Below are 18,327 nucleotides of genomic sequence, written 5' to 3'. Positions count from 1 at the left end.
CCTTTCCTGATGGAGAAGACAGATCGACCAACAACATTTTCTATGGCCAAAGTTGAGTGTTTTCAAAAATTAAACGAAATGCTTATTAAATGGACTATGTTTTTGTTGCTTTCTTTCTCTCTTTCTTCATTTTGCAGCAAATAAATAAATTAAGGAAACAGCAAAATAGACATGGCTACGTCCTTTACAGAATTCAATATTGCTCCAGTCCATAAATCTTTTTTTTTTGTTAAGCTTGCAGGTAAATCTCATTCATCTATTATAGTGTGTGTGTGTGTGTGTGTGTGTGTGTGTGTGTGTGAGAGAGAGAGAGAGAGAGGGGGGGGAGACTTACATTTATAAAGCATAGAGTTTAAGGTTCATTGGAATTTTAATCATTTAGTCAGTTTTCGGGCATAGTTTTCGGGCAAATTAACAAATAGTTGGCAAATAATATTGAACCTCAACCTGAGCTGAACTCAGGGCTGTCATCATCCGTAATATTGCACAGCAGACGAAAGCTCACCATTATTAACATTTACAAGAATTGATTCTTGAAGTCCAAGTAAAAAGTCCTCTAGTGGTGGTTTCTTTTTTAGCAAGTTTAGGTCTTAAAACAGGGGTCACCAACCTTTCGGACCTCATGGACCACTACATCCATAATTTTAAATCTTGCGGACTACTAATATGATTTTTTTAAAAAGATAAATTTAGTGCAATATAAAAATGCAAATAATTTTTCTATGGACCACTGGTTGGCGAAATAGGAGAGAGACCATCAAAATGCATAATTAGCCTTTCCAGGATTTAGATCAGACTCTCAAATCACACAAAAGACTCTTTTCTAATCTGACCCTCCTCCTCAGCTACACAGCTGTATCTTTACGTCTCCTAAGCCAGCGTGAGAAAACACAAAAGGAAATCTATCAATCTGTGAGACGGGGTCCCTTCATATTTGCAATTAATCGGCAGAGTAACCATACCATCCCCTCTTACCTCCAGCCTGGTTCTGTCCACATCCTTTGGTAGTTTTACCCGAACTCTGTTGGTGACAAGAAGGGTTTCATACGGGTAGACCTGGGAGGAAAGGAGACAGCAGGCTGACTGCTGGGGAAAGGAAGCTCCCGTGGCCCTTCTTGGAGAGAGGGGAACAGACCTGCTCAGGAGTGAACCTTCTGCACGGAAAGGCTGAATTTCCACCTGCTTTGATGTCCTTAATAGCTTTCCTTACCTTGTATTCTGCAAAAGAGAAAGAAAGGAAACAGCCTGCCTTTATCCCTATTGGGAATAATAAAAGAAAAACATGGGAAAGGAGGAACACATTCAGTAACCGCAGCAAGATTGGTCTATGCGCAGAATTGGAAAAACAGAGATGCTCCCCCCCCCAAAAAAGAAGAGGTAATAAAGAACATTTTGACCTGCGCAGAAATGGACAGACTGACACTAGAGATCAAAAATAGAGACGAGACGGAATATTATGAAATTTGGAACAAAATGTATCAATGGTTGGAAATGAGCAAAAGGAGTCGGAACAGAATATTTGGGGGATTGTAAAATTGGAAATGGATAATACACAGATAAATATATAAAGGAGGAAAAGGGATGCGTTAATAAGATCAACGTAGCTATGTACGATAAGTAGAAACTGTGTTTGTTGTTATGTTAAAGTATGTATGGAGATGACAAAGCCAGAAAGGTCGCTCTACGTCCCATGTTTTTAATGTTTATTCAATTTAAAAAAAGAAAGAATACAGCCGGGCTTTCTGGATTCTCCTTCGTTTTCTCGGGGGGGGGGGGGGGAGGAGCATGCATGGATTTCCAGCTTTACCGCCATTGCACAGAGGGAGCCCACTGAGAAGGGGCACCACGCCAGGGAGGGAGGGGCCCTCTTTGTTTGCCTGGGGGCAGGGCAGCCGCTGCAGCCCCCCCTCCCGGAGGGGGCTCCCTTTGGGGCAGAGCAAAGGCTTGTCCTGCATTGGGCAGGGAGGCCCTTGCCCCACCACAGGGGGTGTGAGGGGGCAGGCCGGACAGAGGTGCACACGGACCTCCAGGGATCAACCAGATTAGCAAAGACCAGGAGACCCAGCTCCCTTCTGGTCCCAGGTTCCAGCACGAGAGAGAGCTTTACGGGGGACACGGGGAGAGGGCAGGCAGGGACCCGCCTGAAAGGGGACGCGGGATTCACGGAGGCACCACAACAGTGTCGCCAGGGAAGGTGTGGGCAGAAGAAGCGTGTGCTCCCAGAGCCAGAGGGATGGGGAAGAGGGGCAGCCTCTCGGGCAAGAGAGGGGGCTAATCCGGAGCCAGAGGCCAGCCTGAACTGATCCCCCCCCCAAAGCATTACCTGCCCCATCTCCCCCCACCTGTACCTGGAGCGATCCAGGTTTGTCTCGAAGGGGGTTTGTGGTTTGGGGCATAAATTCAGCTGGGGAAAGCCCCCCCCCGTCCCCTCCCCCCCAGGGAGGGCTGGGCAGAGGGAGTGCCTACCTCTCTTTCCCCAGGAGGCCTCCGGGTCCTCTGGGCCCACAGCTGCAGCCTAGAAGAGAAAGGGAGGTTTGGTGGGGAGGATTGTGGAGAAGTCAAGTCCTACACAGATTCACACACTGCATTGCAAGGGGCTTTTTTTGTCAAGCCCATTTTGAGACGATTATGGACCGAGTCTGCAATGACTTCCATTGGGGCAGATCCTTGGCAAACTACCAGCAGAATTCACTTAGCGACGGGAATAGGGACTGCTGGGATGCGAACCGTCTTCTTTTTCCCTCAAAAAAAAAAAATCAGCCCGGTTGCCTTTTTAAAAGTAAAAACCGCCTTGGATACACTCTGGTCCCACGGGTGGCCGCAATTCAAGGACCATCCACAAATGAAACTGTGCTTAACTGTTAACTCCAGGTTGACTCATAAAATAAAATCCTTTGTGATGGAGAATTAAGTCAACAAGAAGAAGAACAAGAATCCAAATCACTCCGTCCTGGGCAGGGGGGGGGTTTCTGGAGGGGCCTTTCCAGGGGACCCTCCGTCTCTGTCTCCCAAGCAAGGGAGCTGCAGGGGGGACTAAGGAAAGTGGCCCTTGCAAAGCCTCCAGATGCTGCTGAAAGCTTGCGAGGGGGAGGGGCAGAGCATTGGAGGGGGAGAGGAGCCAGAGGCCGCCCCCTCCCCCTGGCGATGACAGCTGAGAGCCTCTCGCCCCCCCATGGGCCTTGCGAGGAAAGGGCCGGGACTCGCTCGTCCGTCCGTCCGGATCTGGCACTGCACTGTTGCGTCCACCTACGTGCTGCAGCCCTTGTCTTCCGTAGTCGGGAAGAGAAGCCGATTTGGAATACGGGAATCCTGCGCGAGACACAGAAGGGGAGGGGGGGAGAGAGAGAGCTTCACGAAGCGGCTTTGGTAGTGGAGGGGCTCCTGCTTAACTAGGGAAGCTACAGAATATGAAGCGGCCACAGAGCGACAGGGCCCAGGAAGGCAGGATCCGCCACGGGCACCCCAGCTTTACCCCAGGGCTTGCGTTGGTGGCGTGGCTGCTCTGTGGCCACAGCGTCCTAAGCGGAAGCTGAAAATCCCGCCACAGGTGGAGCAGAGGGGAGGGACTGGCCCAGGGGTGAAATTCACATGTTCTTTATACCACGGGTTCTGTGGGCGGGGCTTGGTGGGCGTGGCAGGGGAAGGATGCTGTGAAATCCCCCTTCCCTCCCCACTCCTGGGACCAGCCGGAGGTAACGTTTGCCGGTTCTCCAAACTACTCAAAATTTCTGCTACCGGTTTTCCAGAACCTGTCAGAACCTGCTGGATTTCACCCCTGGACTGGCCAGGGGACAGCTGCTAAGCAATGCAAGCTATGTGATGCCCTGCTTTATGACCGCACTGCTTAGCAACTGAAATTCCGACCACAGCTGCGGCTGAGAGTCGAGGACTACTAAAGGCCGAGGGGGTGGGAGGGTCTGCTCCTGTAACCCCGCAGGCCAGGCGGTGGGAGTATAAGCGCTCCTCCGTTTCCCGGCCTGGACTCCCTCTAAGGCCTGGCAGCGGACGGGGACTCACGCAGGAAGGTGCAGTTTGTGTTGCTCTGCAGCCGCTGAAGCTGTCGGTCCGTCCCAGGACTCTGAGGCAGCGACTGAGTATCCAAATCAGGAGAGTTAGTCCGAAAGTCCACCTCCCCTTTCAAAGTCAGCCAGCTGGACTTGAGCTACGAGAAACAATTTCCAACATTACATCTTCCACTTTTCAACAGGTCAACAGTGTGTGTGCGTGTGCGTGTGTCTTTACGTGAATCAAGAAAACTGCATTTCTCTTCCAGTTCTGAAGTGGTTTCTTACAGGGGGACCATCACTGATTCAGAGGGCTGGGGAGGGGGGGCTGCTCTCAATTTCAGATGCCCCCCCCACCAATCCTGCAACTTCCTTCAAGAAGGAAGGACCCAGTGGACAGTTTGCAGGGAAAGCGCCCCTCCCCCTTGGGGGCTGGTGGGAGGGGAGCAGGGATGGAGACGGGAAGGAAGGGAACCCCGAGGGCAAAGGGCCTCTTGCACCATCATCACACCCGTGACATTGGCACACAAATACGGATCGTTTGCATGAGGCTGCCATGGCAGGCGTGTCCTCACTTTGACCCCCTTGTGGGTTGCAAAGGACCTCCGTGATGTTGCAAAGGGGGTCCGAGAGGGGCTGGGCCCAGAGGGAGGCTGAGGAAGGGCTGAGCACTGGAGGAGAAAGGCCACAAAGGTTGGGCCAAAGGATCCGCCTGAGGAAACGCACGGCGGCTTCACGGACTGAGGCCTTGTGGCCTTGTGGTCTGGGTGGGCTCTGCTTTCGCTTTAGCGCCATCCCTCGTTGCTGACTCGGTGGGCTGGAAATTATGGCAGGACTTCCGGGCTGGAGTGACCCTTCTCTTGGTCTGCTCACTTGGCGGGAAGCCTTCCCTGGCTGGGAACTGTCCGCTGGACAGCTAAGCCCTCATCTGCCTTGAAGATGCATATCGGTCAACTAAATAGGTCGGCGAGGGCCAGTTTGGTGTGGTTGTTCAAGGCCTGAAGCCTCGGGGGACAGACGGACGGACGACGGACAGACTCTGAGGCAGAAAACTACAGAAAAATGTCCCAGAGGTTGCTAAGAACCAACCTTGACTTGAAGGCATTAAAAACAATGAGAACAATCCTCCTGCGTCTCGTCTGCGCTTGATTCATTACGAGATTGATCGTTAGAAGGACCAAACTTCACATTTCAACTGTCAGCACTTTGGGGACTTAACAAACCTATCGTCCCATAAGGTTCCACGCCTCCTTCATCCTACTTCATCCTCTTTGTGATGCTTTTACCCAAAGGACTTTTTAAGGACCGAGATTTACCAACGACAGTGAAGAAGGAAGGGGGGGAGGAAGGGTTCTTTGGGAACTGGCTAACTTTTATTCAAGTTCTGAACGCAGCCACCATTAAATATATGCTCTATGGCAGGGGTCCCCAAACTTGGCAACTTCAAGACCCGTGGACTTCAACTCCCAGAATTCCACACGTCTTCAAGTTGCCAAGTTTGAGGACCTCCCTCTGCTCTGCGGTTTTATCACAGCACTGGATTGCAAAAGAGAGGCCTGACGATGCCGTATGGATGTTGCTGAAATCTACCTTCTGGCTGTCTTGATCAGAACTCCCGTCTCCATCTGATTTTCTTGAGCCTAGATAATAAAAAGAAAATGTCCAAGGTTGGGAAAAAAAGAGCTTAAATCTCTCTCTCTCTCTGCCCCAGATACGTAGGAGATGGCAAGAAGGTGGGAAGGGATTCAGGCAGATTCAGGGCAGCAGCTGGTGGAATCCCTGCTGGGACCAACAGGACCGGTTCCCTGCGAGGGGGGGGGGGAGGCCCCGAAAGAGAAACGGTGGGATGGAGCCCCTTCCTGAGCCCCCAGACGAGGAGGAGTCTCCTTTCCCTTGCCCTCCTCCCAGCCCCAGAGCCCCCTTTTCCTCTTCCTTTGGCCAATCAAAGCGACAGAAGCCGACCCCCCCACCCTCCCTTCTCCAGCCAGAGAAGCCCCTGAGGCTGCAGACGGGATGCTCTTCCTCCCCACTGCCACCACGGAGCCCAACGCTGCCCTTTGGCCCCAGCGCTCAGCCTCGCTCTGCTGCACCAGCCGTGGTGGCCTGTCGGGGCCCGAATTCCCCATCGGCTCCTGCGATCAGGGGCTGTTTATGACCCTCTGCAGAGGGGACTGTTGCCACCGGGGCTGCGGGGCTGAAGCCTTGCTACGCTGAGGACCCTCCCCTTCCTTGCTCTGGGACGTCTACACCCGCGATGCCGAACCTGTGGCACGCCTGGCAGAGGTGGCACGCAGAGCCCTCTCCGTGGACATACGCGCCTTCGCCAGCTGCTCTTCCGGTTTCCGGCCCTGGTCTTCATGGCCTGGAAACAGCTCCAGGAACAGCGGTTTTCCAGGCTGTTTGGGGGCCTTTTGGGGGCTGTTTTCAGGCCGTTTTTCAGACCAGAAAACGGACGACCCCTGCGCATGCGCTCCGGTTTGGGCCTTGGGTGCCACCCCCGGTCTAGACGGAAAGGGGCTGCCTGTCCTCTGAGGCAACGCCTGGAGGCCCCTGGGGCCGAGCTGGACCTCTGGCCAGGAGAGGCCCCCTCCCTGTGGGAGCGGCTGCCTCGGCCCCTCCGGAGGGAGGCCTGGAATCCCTTCCGACAGAAGCCCCCGGGGTCAATTTTTAAGGACTACAAAACAGCCGCGGCTTCTTTGTTCTCTAGCTTAAGTAGGAGAAGAATAAACTTTCCCCTCAAGCGGCCTATCCCAGCGGCCCCGTCTCTCCTGGGGGCACAAAGCTATTTCGATCAAGAAACTGAAACAGGAGGATGGGCCCCCAAGCCAGCCGGGTCACCCGAAAACCCCCCAGAACCTTTTGACTCCGCAGACAAACCTTCTTGGCTTTGAACATGTCCTCCAATGGCCCCCCCTTTCCCCCCCCCACTTAAAAAAACGGATGCCCCACCCGGCAGAAGCCAAGAGAGGCTTTCTCACCTATACAAGCAACCCACAGTAGTGGCCAAAATTGTGGCAACCTTTTGGGAAAAGTGTACAGTATTTTTGAGGTTTGATGGCTAATAAACACCACTTTTTTATGGGGAGTAGTAGCATAAAATTATATATCAATGGAAAGATAATTTAATCAAGAATGTAATGCAATAACTTTTATGAAGGTTTTGCTATGAGAATAACAGATATGAAGAAGAAAAGTGAAACACGTAGAAAAAACGAGATAGACAAAAATTATCACCATGTCAGTCAATACTTAGCTGAGTAACCTTTAGCATGAATTAAGGCCTTACAACGTCTTCCCATGGAGTGAACCAAAGTCTTTTAGTTCTACGGCTTTTATAGTGTGAAGATTGAATGATGGCTTCTATTAATTAGGTTTTATTGCTGGGTATATTTGGCTGTAGCTTTTGATAGACTACAGATACGTGAACAGACTTTGCTGCATTAGATTCTTGATTAAATCATCTTTCCATTGATATATAACTTTATGGTACTACTGCAAAAAGAAGTGGTGTTATTAGCCATCAAACCTCACAAATACACTTTTTCCAAAAGGTTTCCACAATTTTGGCCACTTCTGTATACACAATTCTACCCAGACACGCTGGAAAGGCTGCAGAGCAATTACAAAATCTTTGAAGAAATGAGAGATAGATAGATAGATGATAGATAGATAGATGATAGATGATAGATAGATAGATAGATAGATAGATAGATAGATTAGATAGATAGATAGATAGATAGATAATATAGATAGATAGATAGATTAGATAGATAGATAGATAGATAGACAGACAGAGATATAGATATAGATAGATAATCTCCACGTCTTCAGAAGACACATCTTTATGCTGACATTTTCCTATGCTGTTTTCTGGAAGGAGACCTTTTGATCCTGCCCTGGTTCCCCTCAGGAGGCTGAAGACGGGCGGCTGCCTCCAGTCACGACTCTCCGTTGACTAGAAAAGACGAAGGAGCAGCCGGCCATCCCCTCAGCTGCCCCACTTGCAAAGGTTCCTGGGCAGGGATGGGATCTGGGGCGCCTGCGGGGCCTGGATAAAAAGAAGGGGCCTCCCCCTCCCCCCCCCCCCCGTGGCCACCAGAAGGCCCAGCGCCTGGTCCCAACCGAGGCTCCACATCCTGCTATGAGGCCGTGGGTGCCTCTCCCGGAGGTTAACAGAGAGGAAAAGGCTCCACTGGGGGGGGGGGTGGAGGGAGCCCCTTTGGAATCAGGCGGCACCTTCACCCTCCTCTCCCCTAACTGCCTTGTCTCCGGGTTTCCGGTCTGGATTTAGTCCCAGTGACCTGCATTTGGACGCCTTTGGCCACTATGATCTGAAAAGGCCACCTGGCTGGTATGGCGCTTTCCTTTTTCACCTTAGTTGAGGACAAACCGGTTCCTCTGCATGTGGGGCCCCTCACCCCAATTCCATTTGTGGAGGACTCGAGCCGAAAGGGGCCTTGGGCCGCGTGGGAGAGAACGGATGGGCCAACTCAGGCTTTGTGGCAAAAGTCGGCTTCTTCTTCATTCAGCACTAAGGATGCTCCTGTACCCCACGAGTCCCCATTTCCCCACCCCCCCAAATCCCAGAAACCCAGCAAGAGCATCTGACGGTGTTTCACCCTCCCCCCCCCCCCAAGACGACCACAAAGACTGAGAAGGCCCCATGGCTCTCCGCAGAGGGCAAGAGGCGGCACCCGGCAGCTCCCTGGCTCTCACCCCTCGGGGGGGGGGGGGAGGAATGATGAGGGGGTGCCAGCGCTCCCGCAGCATCCGCAGGGCCTTCTTAGGGGATGCGTTCCCTTGCGAAGGGAGGGCAGCGCCCTTTTCTTCTGGGCTGAACGGAGAGCTTGCGCTGCGGCTCAAAGCCCTTTGCCCACCTGCGCCAGACAGAGGCCTGGCCCGGAGGCTCACGGGCCAAAGGATCAGAGAAAATGCCCCGGTGGCATCCCAGAACTGACCCCAGGAGAGCTAAGCAGCAACCCAGGTGCCAAGGGGGGAGGGGGAGGGGGGAGGGATGTACCGGGGAGGGGAGCAAAGCAGACTGTACCATGCTGTCGGTAGATGGGGGGTTTCCTATAGATGTTATCTTTTATTCCAGCCTCTGAGGAAAAGGAAAGAAAAGAAAGAAAACAAGCAATGGGAACAGGCTTTCTCTCCCGCCCCGTTTCCCATAAATCTCCCCCCAGGGCCTCCCGCTGGGCTCCCCGTCTGGCCACTCGCTCCCCCTGACAGGAGCCCTCCGAGCAAAATGTGGGGATCCAAGCGAAGGCAAAGCTCTCAATTCTCCCCAAACATTCATCTCAAAGCATGGATTCCTCCAATTAATCACTCATGTCTTTTACCACGAAAGACAACTTTTAAAACTCGACTCCAGGCGTTTCCCTCATTCCTAGAAGAATCACATTCAAACTGTCTGAGCTGAAATTTGGGATAAACTCTTTCGTCTGTTTCTGTCTTCAAAAGGAGCCAGGTTACCAAAATCTCAGCTGTCAGTCAAACCAAAACTGATGGGAGAAGAAATCTGATGATTTCCTTGCAACCCCCTGACCTACCTACCCACTTTCCTTCCTTCCTTCCCTTATTTTCTCTTCTGTCCCTTCCTTCCTTCCCTTCCTTCCTTCCCTCCCTCCTTCCCCCAACATCAGCCTCTCCCTCTAAGTGACCAGGGAGACCAAGGCGAGAGGGGGAGAGATGGGAGGTGAAGTTCTCCCATCCAAAAGCAGCTTGGGGCCCTGGGGAATTCATCAACTGGGGAATGTGCAGGCTCCAGGCCTTCTCTGTCCTCCACTCCTCCTTCGCCGAGAGGCTGGAGGATTCCTTTTTCTGCTTCCGGAAGGGCTTCCTACCAGAGCAGACGCTTCCACAGAAATATGCTCTTCGCTCCTAGAAAAACCCTGTTTCTGTTCTCCCCATGCACGTATTTTCTCCATTCTGCCTCGCCCTACGGAACGAGCCCACCGGTCGGCCTGGAAAACGTTGCGGGGGAAAAGCGCGGGAGTCATGAATCGTACCTGGAATATGAAAATGTTTGGGAGCCTGCTGATAGAGAGAGGAGGACGTGGATTTGCCGTCTGAGCAGAGGGATAAGCTGGGGGTGCTCCGGCCACTTTCACTGCCTCCAAAGGGAAGAGCACAAAAATGGAAAAGAAAAGGGAAAAAAAGCATATAAAACCAAAAGAAATGGCAGCAAAATAGGTAAAATTCAAGGGAAGAAAAGCTCCTTTGGGATAACTGGATAATCCGTCACACATTTAAAATAGTTTGGGACTCGTCTTCCAGCCCTGGCTCTGATTCTGCAGGCAACGAGGCCAAAAAGCTGGAATGGGGCTGGGAACTGTATCCCCCGTGAACGGAGACCTTGGACGACCAAGGGGTGGATCCCTGCTTTGGAATGGGAGATTTCTGCTTCTTTAGAGAAGCCATCGTTCAGGGACGCGAGGGGATCATCGGAGGGGGCTCCTCTGTTTCACCAGGAAAAACCTGGAACTGGAGGCCCCCATGCACTTGTGCCCTCTGGGGAACGGCCAGAGGTCTCCCCCTCCCACTCTCCCAAAACAGCCCCCTCCCCAGCCGCACTGAGCCCCCGCCTGCACTGCTGGCCTTTCGGGCATCCTGGCACACCACTCGGCTGCACAGCTCAACGCCACCCGTCCGACAGGCCACCAGTTCATCTCCTGGCTCTTTTCAATTGGGGAGGGCTATGGGGGCCCCGGGGCCTGCGAGGGTCTCTCCTGCCAGTCACAGAACACAACTGGAAGGAGCCGAAAGACTCTGTAGGCCGGGCAACGGAAGCACAATGGGCAGCTCCGTCTCTTTCTCTGGGTGTGAAATAACTTGGCTATTTTGGATAAGCAGAGAGCGACCTGTGGTGGACTTTCCGTTTGCGTCTGTCCTCCTGAATGCAGGTCAGGACGTGTGTGTGTGTGTGTGTGTGTGTGTGTGCGGATGAGACGGTTGGAAGGGCTTTCAGTAAAGTTTTCTTCCTCTGACCCAGAACCTATTTTGCTCACTCTGTCCTTACACCATGGAAAGGCTGCTGACCGGGATGGAAAGGTGCCTAGTGGGAAGGCGCCTATGTCTGCCCTCCTGTTTCCAGCTCCAGGTGCGCATGAGTGGTAAGAAGGCGCCCTGGAGGCAGGACAGAGGGGTGCCCGGTGGGAGAAGGGCACCCCAAGAAAAAGGGCCACGGGGCAGTGATCCTCCCGGGGAGGCGATCTCTGCGCAGGAGAAGGTCCCTGGCTGATCCGATGCCGATTCTGGCTGATCACCGGAATAGCTGTGGGACCTGCTCTGGTTCTGGCGTCCCAGATCCTCACCTGGCTTGGGTCTTTTCAAGGTAGAGCACGTCAGGAGGATGGTTGCCCCCCACCCCCCAGCCCTCAGGCAGCCTTAGCCCAGCTCCTCCCCAGGCCGCTGAGGTCCCCCGGGGTCTCAAACAGCCCCCCCCCCCCGAGTCCCTTCCCTTGTGCTGGGATCACGGACACCCTGGCTCTCTAAGCGAAGTGAGGCAGGACCTCAGCAACCGCAGGAGACGCCCAGCCGCCCAAGCACCCAAGAGGTTTCTTCTTGGCTAGGCCCAAACCCTGAGAAGCCCCGTTTGAAACAGAGTCGTATCCTTTATGAAGTTTTAAAAGCGTTGCCTGTTCTGGCGGAGGGCCTGGGCTGGACCTCCACCTGAGAAAGGGCTGACAGACGCTGGAAGGAAAAACACCCCACGCAGGCACATGCAGACGGACAGACGGACAGACAGAGCACGAAGCACACACCGGGGGCTCGCTCTACAGGGACCACGTCACGGGGGGGGCGGGAGGGGTGGGGTGGGGGAGGCATTCCCGAGCCTTACCTTTGAAGAAGGGGACGTAATGATGCCTGAGTGCAGAGGGAAGGCTTGGGTGGTTGGGCAGGGAGATGCAGCTACTGGTACCAGGAGTCTGGGTACCAGCTGGGGGGCAACAGAAAGTTCAGTGAAAACTCACTCCCTTGCCAGAAAGTTCCCACAACAACAACAACAACAACAACAACAACAGCTTTCAATGCATGAAAAAAGCCCCAATGCAAATGCAGAAAAGGTTTGCCACGTTGCTCTGTTCCCAGCACCCCCGTCAGAGGGAGGCACTCTGGCCATTCTGGCCCCAGGCAGCGTCCCAGGGGGCTTCCCAGCCCAAGGAGCCTTTTTGCTCAGAGGGAGACCTTCCGCTCTAAAGACAAAAGCCCCTCCCTCTCCTTCAGTAGGATGCCTGCCCCAGGGAAAAGGGGGTGCGCTGCGTTGGGTCCCCTTCATTTCCCAGCCTGACCAGAGGCCCCTGATTCTCAGCAGAGCCCCCTGAAGAAATGGTTTCCTGGGCTGGAACCTTCTCCCGCCCAGCGCAGGACCTCCCATCATCCGGACCTCTGCTCCGTAATTCACCTACATTACTGAGCGATGGTTGAAGCCACAGGAAGAGGCGGTTGCTTGAACAAGCCGCAGTCAGTCAGAGGCATCGTTCGGACCCAGCCCCCGCGAGGCTTTGCACCCTGAAAGGCCTTTGGAAATCATCCCTTGGGTCTCACCCGCACACAGCCCTCCCCCCCCCGTGCTAATCAATGAAACAGCCGTATTTCCCCCCATGCTTCCATGAGCCTGCAAGGAAAAGGACGCGGCTGCTTAAACCGAATCAAGGCCCAGAGGCCCCGGAAGCCTGGCAAGAGGGTCTGTTTTGACCAGGAGCAGCTGCTGCTCCCACCGGGAAACCTGCCACAGAAACGCCCAATTAGAGACAAACCAAGTCTTATCACCCATCAGACTCCAGGGGTGAAATTCAATTTCTTTCACCACTGGTTCTGTGGGCGGGGCTTGGTGGGCGTGGCAGGGGGAGGATACTGCAAAATCCCCCTTCCCTCCCCCCTCTGGGGCCAGCCGGAGGCGGCATTGGCCGGTTCTCCCAACTGCTCAAAGTTTCCGCTACCAGCTCTCCAGAACCTGCTGGATTTCGCCCCCGTCACAAATCCCTGTGTTCATACACCTCCCCTAACCCTCCCCCCAAACCGTATGAAAGGGAAACAAACACCCCAATGCATTAATGTTTCACATGATGTATGAAGTCAAGTGGACGAAAGGAAAAATCCAGGGCGTGTGCCAGGGCGTCCTATGTGCAGAGGGCAGCAGGCTCTTCTTAATGCCCTTCAGGACATTCCGACTCCAGTTGGAAAGGGAGACGCCCATTAAAGGCTCTTGACTAACCACAAGGAAGCAGCAGCTAATCCAAAGTCCCCCTTTGGGAGTTGGAGGGCAAAGGCCTCGTCCCCAAGGCAGCACTGGGGCCACTCAGAAGCTCTGCCAGCTATCAGGTCCCTCAACGCAGGGAAGTCGTGGCTTATTTTTGGAATCATCAGCTCCACCACCCGGGAGCGACGGGGTTGGCACAACTGGCCAAGAATGACCTACAGACAGTGTCGCAAAAGCCCAAACTGAGAGCCGGGAATGGGCCTCCTCTTACCAAGCGGGGAGGAGGGAGAAGGGGAGACGCTCAGCCGAGGCCGTGCAGGTCATACAAGGAGCAAGCAAGGAGACACATCAACGGGAGCCACGGGTGGCATCGCCCATCTGCAGGCTCTCGGGGGCAGTTCAGCTACCGCAAGATCTCCCCTCCCCAAAGGAAGAGCCAGGGCCAAATGGCCAGTGGCCCTCGGGAGCAGTGAGGGACAGCCTTTTCGGCACCCGGTGCCCAAACCGGAACCTCTGTGCAGATGTGGCCACCAGAGTGCCGGAAACCCAAAGACCAGCTGGCCAGTGCATGCATGCTTGGGTTTTTTGGATGTTTTTCAGGCCGTTTTGGGGGCCTAGAAAACAGCCCCAAAAAACAGCCAGAAAACAGCCCGACACACCCCCCCCCCCAAAAAAAAACCAGGCTGGGAGATGATCATTTTGGGGCCCATTTTCAGACCGTGAAGTCGAGCTGGCTGGCGCGCATGAAGAGCAACTGGCGATGGTGAGAGAGGGCTCTGTGTCCCACCTCTGGCACACGTGCCACAGGTTCGTCATCCCGGCCGTGGAGTCCAGGCGGAGCTGTGCGTGGGGGGGGGGGCACAGAGCGTGGCTTTGGCCTGATGCCAGCTCTCCTTTGGGGCCTTTCCTCCGTGAACTGGGCACACGGGGAGCTCCCATCACAGCACCACGAGACGCGAGCAAAGGAGGGTCTCTGGCCAAGCTCAGCAGGTTAAACACAAAAACATGCAAACGTGCAAACCAACAAAACAAGCACAACTCAAAAGGCCGGTTCCTTCCTTCGGCTCCCCCTGCAGTGAAATTGGGTCTGTTTCTCTTCTCTAAAAAGCCCACTTTCTCACCACTCTGAGGGCGGATTTGCTGAAAAGGAGAAATGAGACGGCTCCGGAGGTAACCAGAGCCCGCTCCTGTGGCCCACCGCCAAGGGAAGGCGTCGACCCACAAGGAAATTTGTAGGTTGTGTGTTGGTGGCTTTAGAAATCTCATCCACCTGACCAGTCCAGACAGCTGGGCCCGAGAGGGACCCAACTCAGAGAAGGCAAATGTGGGCGACTGGCAGAAAAAAGAATGAGTGGGCTGGTGAAGGAGAGGACCGCGTCCCGCATCCCCCCCCCGCCTTGGAGAAATGGTGGCTGTCATGGGGAAACCACTAGAAGCCAACTAGAAGCCATTCGGTGCTTCCTCCTCTCTAGAAAAGCATTTCAAGGTCTCTGGCCCCAGGGACCAATTACTCCTGTCTGACCCTCTCGGCTTGCTCACAAATGCTGAAAAATTTAGAAAGTGGGTTTCCCTTCGAGAGTTTCTAGGCACACAAACACCCGTGCGCACACACAGACCAGGAACAAAAATACGTATTTGGTAGAAATGTCCATCTTCTGCCTTTCCCCTAAAGGACGGGTTATAAAATCGGTCCCTGTCGTATCCAAAGCGTGATGGGGCCCACTCAGCTCAGGTGTGTTTATCCACAGCCGACACCTGGCACCTGTTGGAACCGCATTCATGACTCAGAAGAAGAGAGCCGCCAAGGGAGTCCCCCTCCCCTCCCTCAGGAAAGGCAGGGGCCAGGGCAGAGGAAGGGCTCCCTGTGGCTAAGGGGCTTTTCTCCTTCCGTGCGGAGGCCTCGAGGCCAGCGATCTTGGCTGCTGGGCACAAAGAGCTCCCTCTCAGGTCTGTCTACCGGACCATGCTGAAAGCTCTCTGCCCCCCCTCTCCCCCCAGCCACAAGAGAGAGGGGGGGGGAGGCTCTTCTGGAGGACGAAGGACGGCGGGCGTGAGCCTATCCGGCCCCTTACCTGCCCGGCTGAAATTCGGAGGCGAAGTGCAAAGAGGCGTGGTGCGCCCGTAGCCCAGAGAGCTGGTGGAACTGGGGCTCGAAATCCGGCAGGGCTTGAGGGGCTGCTCCTCTTGGTCTCCCTGTGAGGAGGAGAGGGAAGGTGGGCCGCTTTTATGCCGTCAGCAGCCGCTCTGAGATACCCAACGTGGCGTTCTTGGGACTTTCCCCAGGCGTCTGTGTCAGCCAGGGAACCTCCTTCCCCGCGGAGGAAGCAAAAGGTACCAATCCAGTGTGGCAGGTAGGCCTGACTGTCGGGTCCTGGACAGAGGACTTCGTGACCCGTCAAAAGCGCGACAAAATCGCGGTCGATGAAATCGCGTGTGTGACGTCATCACAACGCGACGAAAAAGATCGAAAAATTGAAATAAAAATTAAATTACAGCAAGCCGATTCACATAAAGGTAAGGGTTAGGTTAAGGGTTAGGTTTAGGGTTAGAGCGTTAGCGTTACGTTTAGTGTTAGGTTAAGGGTTAGCGTTAGGTTTTTCGTTACGTTAAGGGTTAGCTTTAGGGTTAGGTTTAGGGTTAGGTTTGGGGGGGTTAGGGGAAGGTTTTAGCTTTATTTTTACATTTTTCGATCTTTTTCGATCTTTTTCGTCGCGCTGTGATGACGTCACATACGTGCTTTCGTCGTCCGCGATTTTGTCGTCCGCGGTTTTGTGGTAGAACCAGAGGACTTTGCCCGGAACACGGGGGCTCCCCTGCCCCCCGTGAAACCCCAGTAACCACAATGGCTATTTCTGTGGGCCTGCAGAGACAGGCGGTACCTCGGCATAGCTGCGCCGGTCGTTGGTGGAGTGGCTGATGTAGGGGGAGTAGGAGATCATGTCCGGACGGTCAATGTTGTAGATGGCCTTGTTCTTAGGGAGGGCAGCCAAGTCTCGGTAGTCAAGGATTTCCTCCCCCAGTTTGGCCTAAACGAAAGAAGAAACAGAATATATAAAATTAAATCCGAGGATATGTGCTATTAGTAGCAAAACAGATGGAAATGACATGTAAAATTTGATAAATTTGGAGAGGCAAATAAGGATGCTGCTTATATATTAAGAAGACATTAAATTAAGCGGGAAAATATGGAATGAAAATAAGATGACTGAAATATAAAATGAAAATACGATGTGAAATGAACTAATAGTAAGATTTAAAGGGGGAAACACCCAGACAACACTTGGTTTAAAAAAAAGAAGTTAAAATATGTAACAAAAAATAAAACAAAAACTTTGTTTCATTAAAAAAAAACCAAAAAAACGGAAGGCAGCAGCTTCCTTGATAAAAATGCTAATAACAATAACAATAATTCCTGACTCCATACAGTGGATCCCCCAGAGATTTTAGAGCACTTAGAAAGTGAAATTGTGGAATTAACCAGAGAAAGGGAAACGAAACCTTCTCCTACAATAGCCTCTATCCCTAGGAACGGGGAAATGGCTGGTGGAGCTTCCTTTTCAAAAAGGAATCGGAGGAGGTTACTGGAAATGGTCACCATTTAAGATCCGTTCCAGGAAAAACGGTGGAAAATATGACGGAAGAAAGCAAAGGCAGGCGGCTTTGTGGTGGTGGTGGTGGCATCAGCCACGTCCGAAGCAGACCGGATCAGGAACTCAACTTCAAGGAAGGCCAGAAGGATGCTTCCTTGAGATGGGCTGTAACCAAAGCCTTCACACGTGGCAACTTTAAGGCTTGTGGACTCCAGCAGAGCTGGCTGGAGAATTCTGGGAGTTGAAGTCCAGGAGTCTTAAAAGTTGTGACGGTTGGGGACCCCTCTGGGCTCTGAGACCACTGCCTTCCTTGCAAGTGTTATTCTGCCGCCCCTTCCTCCTCCTCCTTGGGGCCCAGTGGACGAGGGAGGCATGTGCCTTGAGCTGCTTCCAACGGTTATCTGGCTTCCCAGCTCTTGAAGAATGGAGTCAGGTTGCTAAGGATGCTGCCCTGCCACTTCTCCCTTCCTCCAAGGGCTCCCTCACCAACCCTGGCGTTTGCAGTCCTCCTCTGAAATGGGGCCGTCCGCTGGGACCGGCAAGGTCCGCCTGGGCTGCCTCTGGAAGGGTCTGCTGCCAAGGCACAGCTGGCCCCCAAGACGGCTGGCCTTCAGCAGGAGGAGGAGGAGGAGGAGGCTTGAGGGGGGATGATGGGCATCCTTTGTGTGCCCTACTGCTTCTTCTTGCTCTGATTTTAACTGTCACTGTTTTCTTGTTTGCTTACTGCGTTCCAGCCAGAGTGACAGCTGGTCAGCAACACGAGTCTCTGAAATAAATGCAAATCTTCCAACCCACGAAACCCACGAGTGCTCCTTCCAAAAAGCTCCCAGCAATGACCTCTTACAAATAACCAGATAGCAAAAGGGTTGCATTCCGAACGATTCCTCCTTTCCCATTTGTTCATTTTAGCATTTTACCATGGACACGTACGTAAATTATCCGGCTTGGGGAACATGATGTACTTGAAGGGGGTACGGAAATTATGCTTTCAGACGATGTTCGGGTTTCCTGCAACTGGAAACAAAGAGAGATATAAATTTTCTTCCACATTTATTCTAGAAGAACATTTTAAAAGCCTCTTGCATACAGATAAAATTTACCCTAAAATGAGCAGGTAAAGGCTTAATTACTTCAAAACTGGAACTTTTGTAACCAACTGGTTTTATAATCAACTATTTTTAGCTATAGCCACATGAGGAAAATAAGAATTTCACTCCTCCACTTCCCCATTTCAATTTTGTTTTTATTTCTCAAGCACAGGATCACACAGGAAGCAGAGGAGGAGGGCTGGAGGGCGGGATCTACGGAAGCCCAAAACCCAAAAGAAAACGGAAAAAGTTTCTACCTCCTGATGGGGGCCTTCCAGGCCTTGTAGCAACGCCCCAGGGACATCCAGGGGTCTCTCTGGATTTTCTCCCTTCTCCCGACCCTTTTCATCGACTTCCCTCAACCTTTCCAGGTGCAAACATTTTTTCCCTCTCCATCATTTCCTGCCTCCTAGCAAAGCCCCACCTGTCACTTTCCATTT

At 53.1% G+C, this 18,327-nt stretch overlaps 1 protein-coding gene across 7 annotated transcripts in view; it reads right to left on the bottom strand.

Annotated features, from left to right (window-relative positions):
- The window catches only part of ABLIM2 (actin binding LIM protein family member 2), a 39,018-nt gene that overhangs the window by 1,782 nt on the left and 18,909 nt on the right, over positions 1-18,327 (bottom strand). For 2 of the 7 annotated variants that reach the window (XR_015697928.1, XR_015697927.1), the window contains exons 9-19: positions 17,730-17,813; positions 16,089-16,235; positions 15,282-15,402; positions 11,848-11,946; positions 10,016-10,120; positions 9,025-9,105; positions 5,595-5,644; positions 4,018-4,162; positions 3,251-3,309; positions 2,467-2,515; positions 976-1,218 (exon numbers count right to left, since the gene is read on the bottom strand). Coding sequence is in view for 1 of the 7 variants with exons in the window: in XM_087724918.1 (XP_087581044.1) it covers positions 976-1,056; positions 1,211-1,218; positions 2,467-2,494; positions 2,584-2,597; positions 3,247-3,309; positions 4,018-4,162; positions 5,595-5,644; positions 9,052-9,105; positions 10,016-10,120; positions 11,848-11,946; positions 15,282-15,402; positions 16,089-16,235; positions 17,730-17,813 (999 nt within the window). In the remaining 6 variants the exon portion in view is untranslated. Of the gene's footprint in view, positions 1-975; positions 1,219-2,466; positions 2,516-2,583; positions 2,598-3,246; positions 3,310-4,017; positions 4,163-5,594; positions 5,645-9,024; positions 9,106-10,015; positions 10,121-11,847; positions 11,947-15,281; positions 15,403-16,088; positions 16,236-17,729; positions 17,814-18,327 lie in introns of all 7 variants that reach the window. The other 5 variants (XM_087724918.1, XR_015697929.1, XR_015697930.1 and 2 more) reach the window with 5 other exon arrangements.

The sequence above is a fragment of the Thamnophis sirtalis genome, unplaced genomic scaffold, assembly GCF_051295495.1.
Source record: "Thamnophis sirtalis isolate CommonGarterSnake01/CBP01778 unplaced genomic scaffold, rThaSir2_p1.2 scaffold_10, whole genome shotgun sequence".
Lineage (NCBI taxonomy): Eukaryota > Metazoa > Chordata > Lepidosauria > Squamata > Natricidae > Thamnophis > Thamnophis sirtalis.
The sequence above is the reverse complement of the archived record's forward strand: the minus strand, read 5'-3'. Positions and strand labels throughout refer to the sequence as shown.